Genomic DNA, 20243 nt, shown 5'->3' on the forward strand with positions numbered 1-20243 from the left:
ATGTGTAAAATTGCAGAAAATCACGCTTTTTGAGAATAAACCCGAGATTTTCTGCTTTTATGTTCTTTAAAAAAAGTATCTTCTTTCTTTCATGTGTTAGAATGTTTTGGCTAATGATTATTTTCACTGTCGATCATTTTTCCAATTAATCAATTCATTTTTTCGTTTTAACAGTTTCAGAAAATAGGGGAAAAGTTTTGTTTGTTCTCACCAACAGCCCAAAATTTAAGCTGCTTCCTTTAAATAAAAATGAAACAATCAATTCTCACACTGAATCTGCAAAACACTTTTTGATTGATTATTAAAAATGTTTGATTGATGGTTGTTAAATGTTTGATCACAGAACAGAACATTTTCATTTCGCTTTTTGAACGTGTCAGCCATCCAAATGATGTTTCACTTGATTCTGCGCAGTTTGTCCGATCAATCTGCTGCTACGACGACAGAACGTGTCTGCGTGCGTGCGTCATTACGTGAAGCTGCGTCACGGCGTGCAAACCTGCTTCCGCCAGGAGTCAAAATAAACGGTTACCTTAAATGTTTTTGTGTTTGTCAGAAGCGAAGAGAAATTCGTCAACTTTAAACTTTAAACCACCTGAAATGTTTGCGTCTGAAGCGGATCGTGCGTCGTTAACGTAAGTTTAATCAGTGGGGTGTGAATATGAATATGGTTTGTAACAGAAGAAAATCTGCGCTCACATCGTCATTAGCTAATTAGTTTATTTAACTTCCGGTGGTTTGATAACGCGTGGTACATTTTTAGTACTATTTAAAACAGATAATGTTATTTAAAATATTATTAATATTGCTTAAGGGTGTTTTGTGGCATTAAACGTTTCTGAACAGAGAATATTTATTTTCTTTCTTCAGGTAAAACTTAAATGACCCGCAGGTGCTGCTGATTGACTGACGTCACGACCTGAGAGCAGAGGCCACCGGAGTGCAGGTAGGTTTCTTAGATTTTTGTCTTTATCTTGTCTTCATGATGAAATATTAATAAATGAAACCCCCACACAAGCTCATAATAACTAGTCCTCATTAATGTTGTTAATTAGCACTGGTTCAACACGTCAGCTGTCTGCACCTGCGTGGAACCACAAGCCAGAGGGTCAAGGTAGGCGACTTATTTTCACCTCATGGTGTGTTCAGGTCGTTCTGTTCAGATGTTCACATTAGTCAAATAGTCCGTTTAGGATATATTTTTTTAAAGCAGTAAATACAAAATATAAAAAATGAATTGTGGATTTTAAATACTAATATTTTTAACCAAAGTCATCAAATCCAGTTTACTAAAATTTCAATCAAATTAATTTCTACACCTAAAAATCCAACTGATAAAATCTGCTAATTTTTTTCAAATTGCTTTTGTTTTCGGCTTAAACTTTATTGACACCTGACAGCGCATCTGTGAGGACACGACAGGGCGCGCACCCGGCCTGTCCAATTCAGCAGGCAGCCTCGTGGGCGCGCATTTTGGGTGTCCACTATGACAACTGTCAGGACAACAGGTTGAATATCACTGACCTTTGACCTTCAGGTTGTGATCATGGTGACACGGAAAAATAAGGTAACAAACAAAAATAAATATGCTCTGATTTCATCTTAATTCTTATTTTTCATACAAGTTCAACCAGATTAATTATTTCTGTCTAATTATTTTAAAGCTCTGTTAGTCTGAGATAAGAGGGTAGATGTAGTTTATGTGCATTTTACAACCTCTTTTCCTTCATTTCTCAGACCAGATTTAAAGATTTGTGGCCTTGAAAGCATCGGGCCTTCAAAATAAAATCAAAGAAATCTGGACTCTTATTTTTTAAAATGAACCATTGTCGACCTGTGGTTAAACTGCCGACACTCATATCAGTCAGATTTACCTGTTTATGTATTTTATTAAACATAATGCAAATTAAGAGCCGCGTTTTTTAAAGACTGAAACATTTTAGTGATTCAATTAAAAATTGGTGAAACTAATAAAAAATAAAGTGTCGCAAATCATGAAGGGAGACAGTGCAGCTGTGAACATCTGGTCACGTTTCATCTTTTAATTCACACTTGTATATCTTTTTGAACTCCATACTTCAGGGAATGTTAGTTACTTTTTGCACAATTTTATATAAATAAATTAGCAGCGTCATTTTGTCCAAAAGAAGAAAAATAAAAGAAGAATCGGATGAAATGAAGCAATAACAGTTCGATCCAAAGAGCAAAGAGAGGGAAGAGTTTTCAAATCTTCAGTAGCACAGACAGGAGGTTGGAAAAACCCCAAATGTTTGGAAATCAGAAGAATATTTAAAATAACGCGCCGTCCGTCGGTGGAGAAATGTACACTCGATGTCCTCAGTTTGGTCCCGTGTGTGTATTTACATGTGGGGAGGAGCTGCTCGTGTCGGTTTGTCTCTTCATCCTCCTCCTCCTCCTCTTCAGCTGCGCGTCACCGCTCCGCGTCTTTACGCACAGTTTTTGGTGTCGCTCCAAAAAGATCAGATTTAATACTGCAAGAAATGTCCGGCTCACCGAGTCACTGAGTCTCGTGTTGACGCTTGAAATGAGTATTTTTCATTTCCTGTGGAGAAGAATAAAATGATGAAGTCTGAGAAACACATCGCTTTCATTTCAGCGGCTCCTCGAATCCAAACGTCATTTTCAGTGATTCAAACCAAACTCCGTTGAATTTTTCTGAACTCACCGCCACAATTTCCTCAGAATTACAGTCAGACTCACATTGTAATTAAAACATTTGCTCATGTGACTTTTCAGAAACGTCCATTTAACAAGAAACTCGCTGATTTTTATTTGTCGAGTCACGAGATGTTTCCACTTTGTTCCAAATGAAAACGAACTGAAATAAAATTAAAGGAATTCAGCAGCTTTTTTCTTTTTAAAGTCAATTTTTAGACCCTTTTTTTTTTCATTGAACAAGAGAAAAGCAAGAAGCTGTCGGTCAGTTATTGTTCCAGCAAACCTCAAAAATAATAAGAAACAACATTCAGAGGCCTGACATGATTTCTCCAGCTGTCATCACCGCTTTCTTTCGTTTCAACATTTTATCATCTCACCAGCAGTAAAAATCTGTTTGGTGTTTCTGAAAATGAATGAAAGAAAAGAAGAACTGAGACAGAGTGAGACACATCAACACGGACTGCAGGCTCTCGGTCTGGACTCGGTTCTTCTTCTACGGTCTGGCCTGCTCCATCTGCTGGTGCTGACTTCTTATTGCGAAGCGGCTCACGTGCACCGGGATGGGAACGACTATTTTGGGGTTCCGGGACGGCTCCCCGGATTTGTTGTTGACGTTTCCGGCTTTGACCCGTTTCCACTTGGCGCGCCGGTTCTGGAACCAGATCTTCACCTGCACCTCGCTCAGCTTCAGCGCATGCGCGATCTGGGAGCGCTCGGTTAAGGACAGGTACTTCTTGCAGTGGAACTCCTTCTCCAGCTCCAGCAGCTGCTCGCTGGTGAACGCCGTCCGCCGCCGCCGGTTCTTTCCGCCGCCGCTCCCGCCGCCGCCGCCCGCCCCGGAGCCGCCGCCGCCGCCGGAGCCGTGCATGTGCGGGCCGTCGTCCAGACCTCCTCCGCCGCCGTCCCCGTCCTCCTTGTGGCACATGGAGGTGAGGTTGTCGTCGGAGCTGTAGTCCAAGTCACTGTCCATGGAGAAGCTCTCGTCTTTCCGGCCGCACTCGTCTTCCTTGGAGTCTTCTTTACTGTGTGCTCTGACTGGGAGGAAGAGGAGAAGCCCGTCAGCATCATCATCAAAAAAACTTTAATAAAACAGAAAACCAGGAGTCCATAAAACAGTTTACATGTTCCTAAAATGTGTCTCATGTTTTCCTGCCTGATTTGAATATTGAGATGTTTTTTTCTAAAATGAATCCTAAAGATTTGAACCCGCGTTAGAAATGAGCTTCATCATCCAATAATTTCTGAAATATCCAGTTTGTTTAATTCTGTAAAAATGAAAGAGATGTGATTTAAACTGTCCTAAATCTGATTTACGACGCAGAGAGACTCCACAGACTTGATTATCAGAGTTAATTATCTTGATATCAAATTGATGCTGAATGGAAACTTTTATTTTGACAGATGTGTTTGGAAACTGAAGCCAGAGTGACTGACTGCAGCGCGGATTAAAGGGGGTGAGGAGGGTGGTGGTGGTTTGGGGCGGGGGTTGTCGTTCTGTCCCGTGTCAATATCCATCATCAGATCAGTGTTTGGATCAGAGCGGATCACCGCGGAAAACACGCGCTCTGCAGGGAGTTTTAGTTTTCACGCGTAATTACGCACGAAGCGTCTCCGTTCGTGGCGCTCAGACTGAGTTTGTCCGCGAGTGAAACGGAGCTGCTGCGGACTGAAAAACGTCCTATTCAATCACAAATAACTGAATCAAGAGGAAACAAGCGTGTCTGTTTCATATCAGGAGCCAATAAAACCGGAACAGTGACAACGTGTCATCCGGTGATTTATTACGCGCGGGTCACCGAACTGTCAGCTCAGAAAGAAACCAAAAATTAAATTCATGTAGATTCTTTAGTGAGACGACAAACAACATTTTCATGACTTGATCTGATCGAACGCTGATTTACAGAATATTGAATCGATTAACAGGCCTAAAAAATAATTACAGAATGATTGATGACCGTCACTGATTAAATATAAATCTCGACCTGTGTTCAGACTCAAATATTCAGGTCCAGGTTTTTTTCTGTGGATGAGCAACAGAGTTTGAATTTCTCCGCGTGTCAAAGTGGAAACATTCAAACGTTTTTGTAATTTTAGTGACACGAACAAAAATATAAAATCTTATAAGTAATTAAAATAATTATTTAGATTTCAAATCCGTCTTTATTATTCCAAGAAAACAAAAGCTGGAAATAAGATTCTCGTGTTTTCGGTTGATTCAAGATTAATTTTCTCATTTTAACGCTGTTTCAACATTGACTTTGTTGCTTCGAATTAAACTTATTGTGACGATGTTTTCACAGTTCGGTCAAAATGTGACATAATTAGATTTTTAAAGACGCGATGCGACGACGTTTGAAAGTGATGACATGCAGAAGTTTTCCTCAGACTAAATGAAGCAGCAGCGGAAACAAACAGGATCAAATCACCGTCACTTGTCTTTGAGTCGCAGAGGATCCGAGCCGAATTGACCCCGGACTTTGAGCCCTGTTCGGGGTGAAACCGGATGGTTAACCCGCCTACCTGTGGATGTCTGCACCGACGTGTCGGTGTCGTGGAAAGCCTGCAGCGCCGCGGACTCTTTCCCCTGCAGGAAGCTCTTGCCGTCCTCCGCGTCCATCCGCAGCTCCTGAGTTTTGTCGAAGACCGCGTGCAGCGCCTGTGAGCCGAACTTCCTGGCCGCCTCCTGGTGCTGCTGGGACGGGGAGAAGCCGCCGGGCAGCGACGCCATGAGCGTGGAGGTGAGCGCCATGCCCTGCGTCAGGCCCTGCGCCAGGCTGGAGCAGAAGCCGCTCTGCAGGCTGGGGATCTGCGGGTGCGGGTGGTGACCGGCGGGGAGAGCCTGCTGCAGGGCCGGGGGCGGCGGGGGCGGCGGCTGGAGCACCACCGACCGGTACGGCATGAACATCGGGTAGCCAGTGTAGACGAAGTGTCCCGGGCTGGGCTGCGGGGGCCCCCCGATCAGAGAGTCAATGCTGAAGGCGGTGGTGCTTCCGAGCGGCCGCTGCATCACCATGAAGGACGGACCGAACGCTGCGCTCATATGAACGACCGCTGCAGCTCGGAGGAGACCGGAGAAGAAGCGCTGTGGGCGGCCGCGGAGGGAAGACAGACCCCCGGTGGAGCCGCGGCTGTCACCGCCTCTCTGAGAGAACCGGACTTTAGACGAGCGATAATCCCATTAAACAAAACCATTCCATCAGTGCTGCGGAGGGAGGAAAGTCACGAAGAGAAACACTCAGCAGTCTTCTTCGTCCTTTTAGTTTTCCCACAAAAAATGGAACCATAAACACCACAGAGCTCCGCTTTGCGTCGATCCGCGGCGCCGCTGACGCACCGTGCGCACTTTGGAGAGCGAAGCGTCCTGCGAGGCTCCACTTCAACTTGACCGGACAGCAAGATCACAGCAGCGGATACTTCTCCTTCACTCACCCGCTGAGACGGAGTGTGTGTGTCAGGTGTGTGTGTGCGCGAGGTGTGTGTTTCCTGCCGCTCCGCGCGCGTCCAGAGATGTTTTGGATTTAAATTGCGCTCCCCTCTGTTTAATTGCGCTGCCTGCTCTCCGCGAGCTCCGCCCCCTCGCCGCGCTCTGGCCCCTGATTGGTTGGCTGGGATGATGTGACGGCTCGCCTTTGGTCTGCTGGATGAATGCCAATTACACAAATTAGGACCACAGGCCATTTAAGAACGTGAAAACACATCATCGTAAATAATAAGCTGCATATATTCAGTAAATAATCGCTCTATGAGCCCCCTCAGCTCCTGTGTGTGTGTGTGTGTGTGTGTGTGTGTGTGTGTGTGTGTGTGTGTGTGTCTTCTGTTTATTCATTTTTTTGATTTTCCAGCTCAAACCAAAGACAAATTTGTGTCTGACATGAGACCCAAACTGAGACTTTTTTTCCGAAATATGAATGTTGTTTTTTAATCTAACTCCCCCCCCACACACACACACACCCCTCAGTGTTTCTGTCTCCTGCGAGTCGTTGAGTCGTTTGTGGACATTTAGACCTTCAGATCAGCATCATGTTGTCATCGACACCTCGAAGCTGCATCGAGCTGCAGCGATCATCAGCGTCTGTCCCTCATGTGTCACCTGACAGTGATGTCACAGAGTACACCTGTACATCCCAGCAGAGACGCCGAACATCCACATTTACACGAAAACATCGGACCAAGTAATTAATTCTGAATTTTAAAGGACGTTTTCATGAAAAGACTGAAAATCAGCTTTGGAAGAAAATGTGTTTGGTGGGAAACGCTGAGTTTCACAGAGTTCCTGAAACTTAATTCTTAAAGTTACAACTGATGTCACTTCCTGTTCAGTGGCTTCATCGTGTCAGACCAGGACTGGATCATCGACGGACCCGGACTTTGTAGTAAGTTTAATTACTGTAAATGTAAAGCTCAGGTGACGTCCTGTTTGAGCTCCATGTGTCATGTTTCCCAAGCGAACAGAGTTCAGTGATCATTGGTGGTTTAATCCAGCTGTGGTTCAGAGACAGCTGGTCTTAAAGTCCACCACACAGACGACCTAAAAGGACCACTTTCAACAAAAAAGCTTCTTATTTCAGCTCATTTTCTCCTCAGATCCACCAGACTTCATTGTAATTCTGCAGCTTTTTGAGATCTCTGACATATGAGTTAAATATCTGCACTGACAAATGCCATCATCAACATCTGGAACTGGTTTCAGACCGTTTGACACCAGTTTGTCTCTATTCAGCAGCTGGAACACTCAGATTCTGCTGCTTCTCCTCCACTGCTCCTGTTTTTGTGATGAGGTTTGAAGTCGTCTGCGTTTGTGGGCGATTATCCGGCGATTCATCTCCCCCAGAACTGCACAGCGGAGCTTTAAATCACAATATTTGCTCCTGCGCCGGCATCAAACTCCGTTTTAATGAATCCTGTAATGGCTTCCTCATCAATTAATACAAACCTCGTCGATGCCACCGGCGCTGCTGCCGCGTCGCAACACATCATCGTATGTATCCAGAGAGGACGCAGGTGACCTCTGACCCCGAGCGGATCTCCCAGCGGACCCCCCGCCGCTGCCGCCTCCCCTCCTGGGCTGAGTCAAGGGCATGCATGGATACCCCCTCCCTCCTTCTCCTCCTCCTCCTCCTCCTCAGGGTCACTGGGACACGATCTCATTAAAGGCGGCCTGATCCGCAACTGCAATGCAGACATTAAATAGCAGTATTTTTCAATTAGGGCTGACAAATTCAATCAAAATTCCATAGATTAGGATGAAATGAGGCATGGGTCATTTACAAGGGAATTTAATTGCACGGCCATTAGACAAATAGTACAGCAGTCTCTGTCTCATTATCAATCATGCGGGGGCATCAATAGTAAAAGGTTGTAAGGCAGGGGAGGGGGCAGGGGGGTGTATAAGTGTAAGTGTCCGTGCACGGGGAGCGTGCGCGTTACAGCGCTGCCACCACCGCAGAGCAGCTAATAAATATCCTCTTTTGTACTTATAAATTATCCAGTTTAATTAACAACATGGATTATGATTGGACTATGATTTAATTAAACCTTTCCTGCATGCAAGCCGAGCGCTGCGATCATCCATTATGGGCTGGGGAAAGGGGAGGGAGGAGGTGGGGTGGGGTGGTGGGGTGATGGGGTGAAGGTGTGGTGAGGTGGTGGTGGGGGGGGCGGTTGGAGTGAAACACTGCACTAAGTTAAGCTTCCTCTAATAGGAGCTGCTTACCTGGTAGGATCATCAGTCGCTGCAACAAGCAGCGATAATAGGCCCCCGAATGGCTGAGGAGCATTTACGGAAATAAACCAGGATGCAATTTGATGTAAAAACAGAAAAAAAAACGCCCCCCCCCCCTCCACATTTAAATCTGAAGCTAAATGGCACAATCTCTGAGAGTTTGCTGATATTACCGTGGCGTGTTGTAAAGTGGAGGGGATGTGGCGGGAAAGCAATTATGAAACGCTGGCTGCAGCTGAGAAGCAGCGCCGCGGTGGAAACAGATGCCCGGACGGATGGAGGGTGGAGGGGACGTCGCCCCGGGCGCCGAACGCCGCTCGACACGATTCAGTCAGAGCGGAGCAGCGTGGCGGTATCAACCTTTTCATCAGCCTCTAAATGCCAGGCCACGTTTACTCACACGCACGGCGCTGTCAGACTGACGGGAAGGAAACCCTTCACGAGTGTTTTCAAGAAATTAATGAAGTAAGTGCAAAAAAGCAAACTGAAAAGTCTGAAAAAGGCGACATGGCGAAGGTGCGGAGGCCGTGCTGTTTACAGCCGGCTTCGTTTTCCTGAAAAGCACAAAGTTTCAGGACCAAACAGCTGAAGTTAATTTGTTTTCTGAGACTCCTCTGCTGTGACAGAGGTGGAGCTGCATGTTTGGACTGCAGAGGCTCCACAGATACCATGTGAGGACATCCAGAACTGTGATTGGTCAGTCAGCTGCTGGTGTTGAACTCTGACCTACCTGCCCAGGTGAGATCACGACACTGAACTGCAAATCAGAACCAGGGCTGCAGTCGGTCAGGTTCTCGTTGACCTGAGTGTGAAGGTTCATGTCCGGAGTTACTCTAAAGAAACACGTGAACCAGGCCAGGAGGCTTCGCTGGTGGGGTGAGCTGCTTCAGGAAGTCCAGCTGGAGGAGCAGCGGAAATGTGCCGTTCTCATTTGAAAATACCAGGACCGGAACCAGGACCGGGACCGGGACCAGGAACGACCCGTTTGCTGGACGATCCAGGCCTAAGCCATTTCCGTCCTTACATCTTAATTGTGTAAAAAGTGTGTGAGACGAATCTGTTTGTCTTGAATTTTCTTGTTTTCAGGTATTTCGACAGTCGTGGGATTCTGATGAACTGATGGAGGGGGTCAGGGTTCGATACTCCTGCTTTTTTCAGGTCTTTGGTGCAGAGAGACGGGGGACAGCAGCTGGTTCATCCGGCACGATGGGAAAACGTCTCGTCTTTGTCCCTGAACCGGACGTTTGAAACACAGTTGAAGTCATTTGAAGACGATGCAGAAATGCAGCAGCAGTTAAAGACGCCGCCGCGCTTTTGTCCCAAAGCTCAGATCAATTAACATTTAGAGCGCCGATCGGATTTTTGATTATCAGAGCTGAAAGGGACTCGATTGATTGGCCGCCGAGGTCGCCCCTGCCCTGACGATGGCTGATCCAATGAGGGAGGAGGCCTGATGGGGATTGAGTTTCTTAAGTATCTTCTGGCAGCGAGCAGGGTTCGTATTGATTGTTACACTGCAGAAAACCTCCATCCAAACAAGTCATTTCATCTTTGCATCAAGCCCGAACATCAGACTTTTCTGAACTCGAGTGGGAAAATCTACGGATGTGAATCAGAAATCGTCTCTTTTCTTTGTAGCTTAAAGCAGAATGTGCTGCCTTTTAAGGGAAATTAGAAATATATTGAGAGAATTACCAAAAAATGTAGGTAAATAAAAAAGTCGGTCTATTGATTTATGAAAGGATGCATAAATGTATTATTGACTTTGTTATTCTGCTAAATTATCCCGTCCATCATTCCGTCCATTCATCCTTAAATATTTCACATCTTTTCTAAACTCATGATCGCAGCAGCAGTTTTTTGCAGTGTAACCTGGTCCCTGCTGGCTCTTTAAGACCCGGTTCATCTGTTCTCAGGTGGATCGATGCTGCAGGACTGACGGTGGAGGCAGTTTTTAACACATACGTCGTGGTTGCACGTGCAGATGAACGCTGAGCGCTAATTGTTTGTGTTTGTCGATTTTGTTCTTCTTCTCTTTTCTCTCGTCCATCAGCGATCTCTCTGAAACCGTTTGCTCTTCTTCTCTTCAACCTTTTCTTTGGTTGGACGGGTAGGACGAGACAACACGTCCAAACCCGCAGTGAGACTGTGTTTAAAAGCCAGAGATTCATTTTAACATTTAGTCTCATCAGAGTGTGAATTGTAGCAGCCACACGACCAAAACAGACAAAAACAGAGGGAATCCTCTCAATAAAAGACTCTGTTACAGCTGAGGCTGTAAATGCATTCAGATTAGCCCACAGCACCCCCTGTAGGCTAATTAAAGCACTGCAGAGGACTCTCACAGAGCTGAGGTATAAAAACAAATATGCTTCTCAGACGGCATCCAGAGTCCCCGTTTGAGGACGTTTCCACTGATAATTGCTGTGGGAGTTTGGGGAACGTCCCGTCGTCTCTTCGGGGGAGTTTTACAGAGCAGGGGGAGGAGAGGAGTCTGCCGCTGTGAGCTGGACCTTAAAAATCAGACAGATTAAATAGATGAAGCCCTGAGGAGAAACAGTCGAGCAGGAGGGTCGCAGCCGGTTAAATACAGTTCTGGGAGTCAGACTCATTTTCCTTCATACTTCCTGATTCTCACATAGGACATGTTAGTTTCTGCAGAGCTCTTATTGTTCTGGAGCTCTTTGTTTACAACAATAACTGAGTGATAATAGCTTCATTTAAAAAGCTGGAAAGTGGTGAATGTTCCTCAGCACATTCAAATAATGTTTGTCATTAAAAGTGGAAAAAACAACAAAATTTTGGATGCAAACAAACGGAAGGAGAACAGAAAGCTCAGAGGAGCAGCAGACGTAGTTTTTAAATGGTCGGACCTCAAACAGTCAAGTCCATCAATCATCGGTCCAAACTCATGATGCAACTTAAACTGTATTAGTTTTCTGTGTTTGCATTTCGTCTTGAAGATCCTCAGAGGAGGGAGGTGTTTACCTCACAGTGACCGTGTGCAGCTCAGCGCTTCAAGAACGAGGAGAGTGGAGGCGACATGGCAGCTGGTCCCGAGTGTCCTGGGCTCTAAAAACAGGCTCGCAGTCCAGGAGAGGAGTCCGAGCGTTGGGACATCCATCAACCTGCATCAACTTTCCAACCGTCCTAACAGCACAGAGCAGGTGTGCCTGCAGCCGCTGATGACTGTGGTTACACAGAAACCAGCCTTCCTCCCTCTTTAGGCCAACACACAGCCCGACCTTTGACCTCTGCCCATAAAAACATGCAGATAAGTATACGCTGCCTGCCGCGGCAAACCCAGGGGATTAGAGACGTCCACGAACGGAGACAGACACGAGTTCAGCGGTCCAGACGGTCAGGGAAGAGAAACCCTCCAAAAAAAACCCCAAATCAGACGGAGAGCTTCAGACGAGCTAATTAGATCTGCTGAAATGTTCACCTCATCTCCCGCTTCCACGCGGCTAAAAGAGACTTATTTAATTATTACAGCCTTAATTACTGCTGGTACAATCACCGAAATAGGATGCGAGGAGACGGCGGCTAAAATTGGGTTAGAGCTGCCTCGTTCTGCTGGTTTCCTCTGGGTTAACTGTGTCGGCTTCCATTAGCGACATGAAGGCGCCGCGTGAATCTGCTCGTCTGCTCCGTTAACGTCACATGAATGAGCTCCTTGTCTTTTAAAACACCTCCAGCAGCCATTCAGCTTTTCTCACAAGAAACGTCTCCCTTTCACCGCCGCTCCTCCGAGTTTTATTAACTTCATTACCTCCATCGGCTGGGTTTTTGTGCTTCTTCTGTTCGAGCACGTCGTCGTTGGGGGTGAAGTCGGATGTTGTGCAGCATTGTAATCTGCTGCAGCGCAGCCTGTCAGACAGCGTTCAGGGTTTTGTCCATCATCATAGGAACAGCGTACCTGTGCTTCGTTAATCTCTTGGTTTTCTTTAAGCATGAAAATTTTATTCAGGATGTTTTCTGAAGGCGATCGTCAAATGTTGCATCGATTAATCACATTTCGTGTGCGGACAAACTCTGTTAGCTGTTTTCTTTTTGTCGGCTGTCTTTGGTTCTGTTTGCATCAGACAAACAGACAGATACCAAAACACTTTGATGTGTTCTGAGTTTTGTGTCTCAGATTTCAGATGAAATTTAAATGCAGACATTAGTGCTAGTGTTCATCTGGAGAATATGGAGGGAAAACATGCTTCACCTGCCGCAGGTGGAGACGTGTGCTGCTTCCTGTTTACTGTATTTCCTGTTGGCAGCAGCTTCACTTTCATTGAAAAAGGCCACCGTGGGGATCATTTAACTGTCGTCCGCCTGGATTTGATCATCAGCTAAATGACTTAAAACTCAAATAAAAGAACCAGCGAGCGCCTCGACTCTCGCCGCGAGTCGAGCCGCTCGCTGGTTTCGTTCTCCGCCGTCGGGCTGAAAGAGCTGTGACAGATCGCTGGCTGAACATCAGGCAGCATTTAGTTCTGCTTCATTGTGTCAGGTAAGAGGCTGTAATGAGGCTGACGGTCGGCGGGAAGACGGCAGAGAGCGGTCCAGGCCGACAAAGAGAGACAGATGTGGTTCCAGCCGGGCTTAAAGGAACAGTCCCACATTTGATTTCCTGTCAGTCGGATGTTTCAGCGTTGAGCTGAATGTGTGTGATCCAGACGAAGCCGTGACACTGCTGCTGCGTTAACGTGACTGTTGTGACGGCGAGCTGAAACTTTGACGCTCTCTTATATTAAATCATGTCCTGTTGAGATGTGACCTGAAGGTGGCGCTAAAAGAAAGTCGTGTTAATTCATCAGCGGTGGACGGACTGTCAGACGACATCGAAACCCAAACAATTCAAACCTGAGTAAAACGTTTGATGGTATTTTTAAGTAGTTTAGGGTCTAAAGGGTGAAACCTTCAATATTAGTTACAGGTGGACTTAGACCAGGGCTGCAACTCATGATTATTTTTGTTGTCGACTAATCTATTGATTATTTTTTCGATTAGTCACGATTATCGTTTACAAACACCTATTTTGGGCTTTGTTTAACCTAACTTGCTTAATAAACCTTCACACCTGTGAAAGTTACCCTGTTGTACATATGTTTTTAAACAAATATATTAAAACAATGACACATAAAACACGTATCTGTAACAGCTGATATATTTCTGAACATATAATATCCCTGTGACCACAACAAAAAATAAAATTAAATACAAACTTAAAGTGCAAGTGGTAGTAAATAAAAAATCTTTGTAAACAACTAACTCAAAAAAGCTGCAGTTACCCAGAGACAGTAATGTTTAACACAACTCAGGAGTTGCTTTTACTTAAAGCAATTAAGTCCATAAAGGTAAAAATAAAATAAAACAAAACATCCATTTTGACAGTTGGCAGTTAAAATACCTGAAACAAATTATCACTGATGTTTTACAGCTTAAACATGGAATTAATATGCTCCAAATCACACAGCTGATAAGTGAAAGATGTTTATGATTCAGTATAAACGCTCGTATCGACAGGGGCTGAAATTCAGTTTGTCAAAGCAGCTTCGCCTGTGATTCATTGATTTCTGGCGTAAAATACGCATTAACGTAAGTGACCTGGCGTTCCCTCAGCAAGCTTCCGACTGATAGACGTACGACACAAAACTATTATGTACGTGCATCTTAGGCGGACGGTTAATTAACCAGTTAGCATTGTCTAGTTGCTTTATGATTTGAATAAATCTGCTAACCTCTGCTACAAACCTGTCTCACCATTTTTATCATGGCCTACGAGCCAGGTCGTGATAAACATCTACTCGGCAGCAGCGTTATTTGTGAACTCTGATCCAGTGGCTCCGGGGTGTCGGCGTTTAACGTGTTCGTGCTTCGCCGTCGTGCTGCCATGAAATGACAGTTGAGCCTCACAGAATTTACATTTCACGTGTTTCACTGGATTATTTTCTGTGAAATGTTTAAACTTTGGAAAGTTTAGGTCGGAGTTTTCGAGCCTCTCCTTCTGGTTGTTCCGCCATAATTCATTCATTCATTCATTCTTCTTCTCTGTTTCCGATACTGCCCCCAGCACTTCCTGTAGTGCACTGCAGTTACAGATGAGCACAAAGCGGACTGTGTGTTTATCATTCGTGACTAGTTGACGCTTAAATTTTCGCGTCGACAAATTTTTATTGTCGACGTAATCGATTACGTCGACTAATTGTTGCAGCCCTAACTTAGACACTGAATTAGATCCTTGGTGGACCACAGCAGGGCCGGATATCAGGTCCTTTATGTTGCTGTGTGGGACTTTGGGTGGTTGTAATAATTTATAATAATCATTTAATTTGATCACTTTTAGACCAACTAAAACTAAAGTGATGGAACAACAGCTCAAAAACCACAGAGTGCTGTTTTTCGTGTCTGCTTCCAGTCATTATGCTAAGCTAAGCTACGCTAACCACATCCTGATCCGGTTCCAAAAAACCTCAGACACAGATTGTGATAACATGCTAATCCTTTCTGACGTATGGTCAACTGAAAACACGGCAAAGATAAAATATTTCATCAACAAAATTTTGGAACGCTCCAAAAACACCTGTTTGGATCATTCCACAGGTAAACAGGCTGATTGGTAACAGGTGATAGTATCGTGATTGAAAGGCTCAGTGGTTCACAGCGAGGATGGAGCGAGGGTCAACACTTTGTCAGCGCGTGATTGGATAAAGAGATTTTGTGTTTGTGATTGATTCTGGTTCGTGGACGTTAGATTGATCTTCAGCGTAGATGAGAAGAGGTTTCATGTGTTTGATGCACTGAGGTGCTCTGCACTGAGTGTTTCTGGATGTTTCCGTATATTCAGCGTCGAGGCGGATGTGATGTGAACGGACTGAAGATAAACTCGGGCTCGTACGAACGTTTGCGTAAACGTAGAAACGTGCTTCGACTGGAGCTTCGTGTAATGAAGCCGCTGTGGTTTAGATTCAGAGCGAGAAGTCAACAGCCGCGTTAACCCCTGGACATTCAGACGTTTGATGAAGCGCCGCGCACCGCTCTCTCCTCGCCGCGGATCCAACATCATTAGCCGGGAGAGAGACAGTATGTTTCGGCCCGCTCCGCCGGTAATGAGCCCTCGCCGATCATCCCTCATGCCGTAATTAGCGGCGGGCCCGGCACTCGGGCCCCCTGCTCGCCGCTAATGGAGTGAACAAGGCAGAAAACGAGCACTATTAAGGCTGGACATGAATTCCAGCTCGCCATGTGAAACCCTTGAAACATAATCGTCTTCATCATTCAGCGCTTTGACTCCGGCCTCCTCCAGATCGCCGCGTCGTCTTCTGTCTCCAGTCGAAGCAGGACGAATCCGGATCCGTCTCCAGGTGGGAGACTTCACATCTGAGTTGGAGACGCTTTTATACACGTGCGCGAGAAACATGGCGGAGTCATGTACGCTGGCCTCAGTTCGTTTGTTGTGTTGAAGGTGGAGGAAGTTGATGAACAGGACTCTGGATGTTATGCCATCTTTGTTGTAGTTGAAAATCATGTGTTGACGTCATGAGAAAATGTCCAGCTGATTACTCACTGGACTCGTTACATTAGGTTGTTCAGAAATCTTGTCATATTATCAATATATAAATGATTTCCCAGCATGCATTGTGTTTGTCTTAAAATTCCCCATAAAGACCAGTTATGGATTCATCCGCCGCTGAAAATAGTCCCAACAGATGCACCAAAGAACTGAGTGTCTTTTTGCAAATCAATCGATTTATTAACAAGATTTAGATCTTCAGTAGGAACCAATGGGCCCCAAACAGGAAGTGAGACAGGAATGAGAGACGGACCACATAAACATAAACATTTGATCCTTCAGCTGATCCAGATCAACAGAGGTCAAAGGTCAAAGCCGCAACACCTCGATGGTGGATGTTAGATCTGACAGAGGAACGCTGGGAAAGGCAATGAGAGGAGCAGTTTGTGTGTCACCTGTATGTGATGAGTGACAGGGGGGCGGGGACGTGTAATGGCCGCGGTTGGCAAGGTCAGGCGTGTGATTGGTCGCATGATCAGAGCGGGCTTGAGGGTGGGCGGGGTCAAGGTCGGTGCTGATGACGGCTGTGATGTTGACAGGGGGCGATTCATGCATCGGCCTCGCAGGGCGTAGACTTTGAAAATACTAAGAAGTACTCTGACGTCAGTATCACTTCCAGGTACTTCACTCGAGTATTTCCATCTCATACTCATACTTCCTGCTTCCGCTCCGTGGCAACATATTACTGCTAATACTTCAGATTAGTTTTTCATACCTAAACGAGCTAAATAGGAAGTAAACCACTGCAGAGAACAACCCCCCCCCCCCCCCCCCAGTTAACTCCAACTACATCATAATTACGATAACGTCGTCATAATTACGCTATAATTAGTTACGACTGAACTCCTGCTTTTGTCAACAGTCTCTGTAATCCTACGTGTTCTGTCTCATTTTGCTGATTTTTACAATGTGACCACGTAAACACATTTGTGCCCCCCCCCCACACACACACACACACACACACGCACACTCCGACAGAAACACCTCCACTCTGGATCAAGTACCGTTTGGGGGGGGGGGGCAGGGAACAATTAGCCAGCTGGCTTTTATGAAACAAAGCAATTAATGTTATGCTAATAAGTCAGATTTTGAGCAATTCCAGATCATCTGCTAATCATTCGCTAATTACTCTGATGACTCTGCAGCGCGTCAAGTTATGAGCGATTAATCGGACGGATCCGGATATCTAACAAACTCGTCTGAACTCTGTCAGCGCCACATCTGGACCACATGACACTCAGTCTGATGACATCACAGGCGTTTTTGTAAAATAATAGAATAATCTGACGACTCCTCAGTCGTAAAATGTCACAGGAGACGTTTTACTGCTGTTTATGTGTCTGAACTGTTTGAATGTCATGACCAGTCTGAATCTTTATTGTTGTCCACTGTGGGGGTCAGACTCTCCTCTTCATCAGATCAGCCTGGTAATTTAAAATGCAGCTTAAAAACATGTCACACTCCCTGACATCTTTCTGTTTTCTTTCATATTTACTGTCTGAATGCAGAATCTGATTTTCCCAAATTTCAGGAAACAAGAACAGTTTTGTGTTCATTTAAAATTCACGTTTATGTTTATTGAGTGATGATAATTGTAAAAATCAAAAGAATTCTGAATTTACAAAGTATTTTGATTTTCTCATGTTTAAATGATTCCTGGATAATAAGATCCAACCTCGCTGGTCTGAGTGGTGAAGGAGAATCCAGACCCTCTTAAACTCCTCTTCAGATGAAGGTGGAAAACAGGTGAAGGTGCCATTAAAAGGCAGCTGTTGTCCCCCTCAATTACAGCCTCCTGAACTCCGGCTGATTGGCGTCCTGGTCGGCGAAGGTCACGGTTCCAGCGGGGGCAGCTGGGGACTAATCACAGACCCTGGTGGGTAAGGGAGGGTCTGAGTGTGTTTATGGCCTTGTCCAAAAACAGAAGCCCAGGTCATTCCTCACGTAGCTTGAAAAGTTTCCTTCAGTCTTCTGATAGTTGCTATCAGCTAATTCACCATGCACAACAAAGCAGCAGCAACATGTCTGATCTGAGGTCTGAGGTCTGGAAATTGTGTCTTCATTCATTGACAGAGATTTGAGTGAAATGCTGTCAGCTACGACAACAATGAGAAGACAGTGAGACTGAACTGAAGGGCCTCCTGTCAGAGCGTCTTCAGGCTGTTTATGATGCAGCGGGAGGAAATGTCCCTGAACTGAAGGCTGCAGCGTGTCATGTTACCACACACCCAATCAATCTATGTGCCTCTGCTTATATTTACCGTAAAGCAGGAGAAACCCAACGCAGCACACAATGGAAGATATTTACGGCAGGTTTCCTCTTTATGGCTGCATGTTTGTGAGGTCTGAATATTTAACAGGTCAGTGCCTTCCCGGAGTCGTGTTCAACGCGGCAGTAAAAGAGTGGGAGATTCCTCCAAGGATTCATCTCGGGGACTTCTGGTGGACCCCTCGCTTTGTAAATGAGCCTGTCAGACGATGCCGAGGGCTGCAGCGAACCCCCCCAGGCCAGGTAGTGAATGTAAAACAGGAGCTCGGAGGCTGATCATCAGCGTGCACGCCTCACAGAGAGACAGAGTGAATGTATAATCAAAGTTTGAATGTATAAATGCACCATTTGGGCCATGTTTGTTAGCCTGTTAGCCTCCTTCAGTCCTTCTGGACACTGTAAGCTAATCTGCTGTGGCTTCATATTAAATGCACAGATGTTGATCTTACTGTGAGTTTCCCTGCAGGGATCAATAATGTTTTACTCACATATATGCATGTATGTACATGACGGCAGGAAAGACGCTGTGATTTAACGACCCGGTGTGTGTGTGGATCTCGTCGGGCCCTCTGGGAGCACAACTGGAGCAACAAACCCAGCTCGGGGGCTTCTTTCTTGGGTGAGGACACTTTGTGAATAATTCGATTAACAACGAGGAGCAGAAAAGGTGATGGTGTTTATTCCGCTGTGTGAACCCACCTGGACAGAACCAACAATGCAGCTGTTTGCACATTCAGCCTGACCTGCAATTCATATTCCTGAATTTAGTCTTTTGTTTTCCATGACTGTGATGTAGCCCTGATCAATTGGAAATAATTGTTAGTTGAGGTGATTGGTAACAAACACAAATGTTTTAGTCAAAAATTTATAAAAGGTTCTGACAAATGCTTCTCTCTCTGTGTGTGTGTGTGTGTGTGTGTGTGTTGGGGGATGGAGTCCTTGGGGACTTCCTTTGGGAAGTGGGTCAACTGCTTGGCAGTGCAGGCTGGCTTGTTAGCATTGAGTGTAAACACACCTCAGCCCCTCTGGCTGCAACAATGAAAATTACACACAGGCTAATTAGCAGCTCCTAACACAGCACAGACAGGAAGCTGGATTCTGCTCATAGTGTTTTTTTTTAACTTCAAACTGATGCAGTTTACATATTAGTGCATGATGTACAATAAACACATGCATAGTTCCTTTTGTTGCACAATACCATAGCTAGACACTTTCCATTGTCCTCAGGGCTCCTGTCTCTGTGCAGAGGCAGAGCTCCATCTGGTGGCTGCAGACAGGAACTTCATCTGTGGAATCGCAGGGTAAGTTTAAATAGTGAGGTGTTAAACAAATCTGGTTTTCTTTCTGATCGTCTCTACTTGCATTTGTTCAGAGCTGCACCTCTGTTGTCTTTTGGAAAGTACTGTATCCTTGTTTTAGTCAGTAGAAAAGGAGAGTATAGGAATATTATTGCCAGGAAGAAAGTCAAGAGTCTCATTGTCAGAGTCAGAGTGTCGAAGTCAGTGTCTAAAAGAAAAAGTCTATGTTGTGCTCATAAGTTTACATACCCTGACAGAATTATGATGCCTTGGTCATTTTTCATAGAATATGAATGATAACACAAAAACTTTTTTGTGGTTGGGTGAAGCCATTTATAATCAATCAATTTTTTTTTTACTTTTAACGTTTTAAATCATATTTACAGTTGTTAATACCGTGTATTCCCCCCTTTAACATCAATGACAGTTTGAAGTCTTTTCTCAGATGCCCATTCTTCTTGGCAAAAAGCCTCCAGCACCTGTAAATTTTTGGGCTGCCTCGCATTAACTGCACGTTTCGTCTCCGGAGACTGAGATGTCCACTCCAGAACCTTTACTTTATTCTGTTGTAGCCACTGACAGGTAGACTTGGCCTTGTGCTTTGGATTGTCCTCATGTTGGAACGTCCAAGTACGTCCCATGTGCAGCTTCCATGCTGATGAGTGCAAGTTTTCTAATGACATCTTGTCATCAATTTTTACCAAGTTTCCT

The 20243-nt window shown here is 45.2% G+C and overlaps 1 protein-coding gene across 1 annotated transcript; it reads right to left on the reverse strand.

Moving 5' to 3' along the window:
• Positions 1–3172: 3172 nt before the first annotated feature.
• On the reverse strand, positions 3173–5719 carry gbx2 (gastrulation brain homeobox 2). Its single transcript, XM_041966655.1, has 2 exons — positions 5200–5719; positions 3173–3714 (listed from the first exon to the last, which is right to left on the reverse strand). Exons 1-2 carry the CDS (start codon positions 5717–5719, stop codon positions 3173–3175), a joined length of 1062 nt encoding a protein of 353 aa, XP_041822589.1.
• Between the last annotated feature and the right edge of the window lie 14524 nt (positions 5720–20243).

The sequence above is a fragment of the Chelmon rostratus genome, chromosome 24, assembly GCF_017976325.1.
Source record: "Chelmon rostratus isolate fCheRos1 chromosome 24, fCheRos1.pri, whole genome shotgun sequence".
NCBI lineage: Eukaryota > Metazoa > Chordata > Actinopteri > Chaetodontiformes > Chaetodontidae > Chelmon > Chelmon rostratus.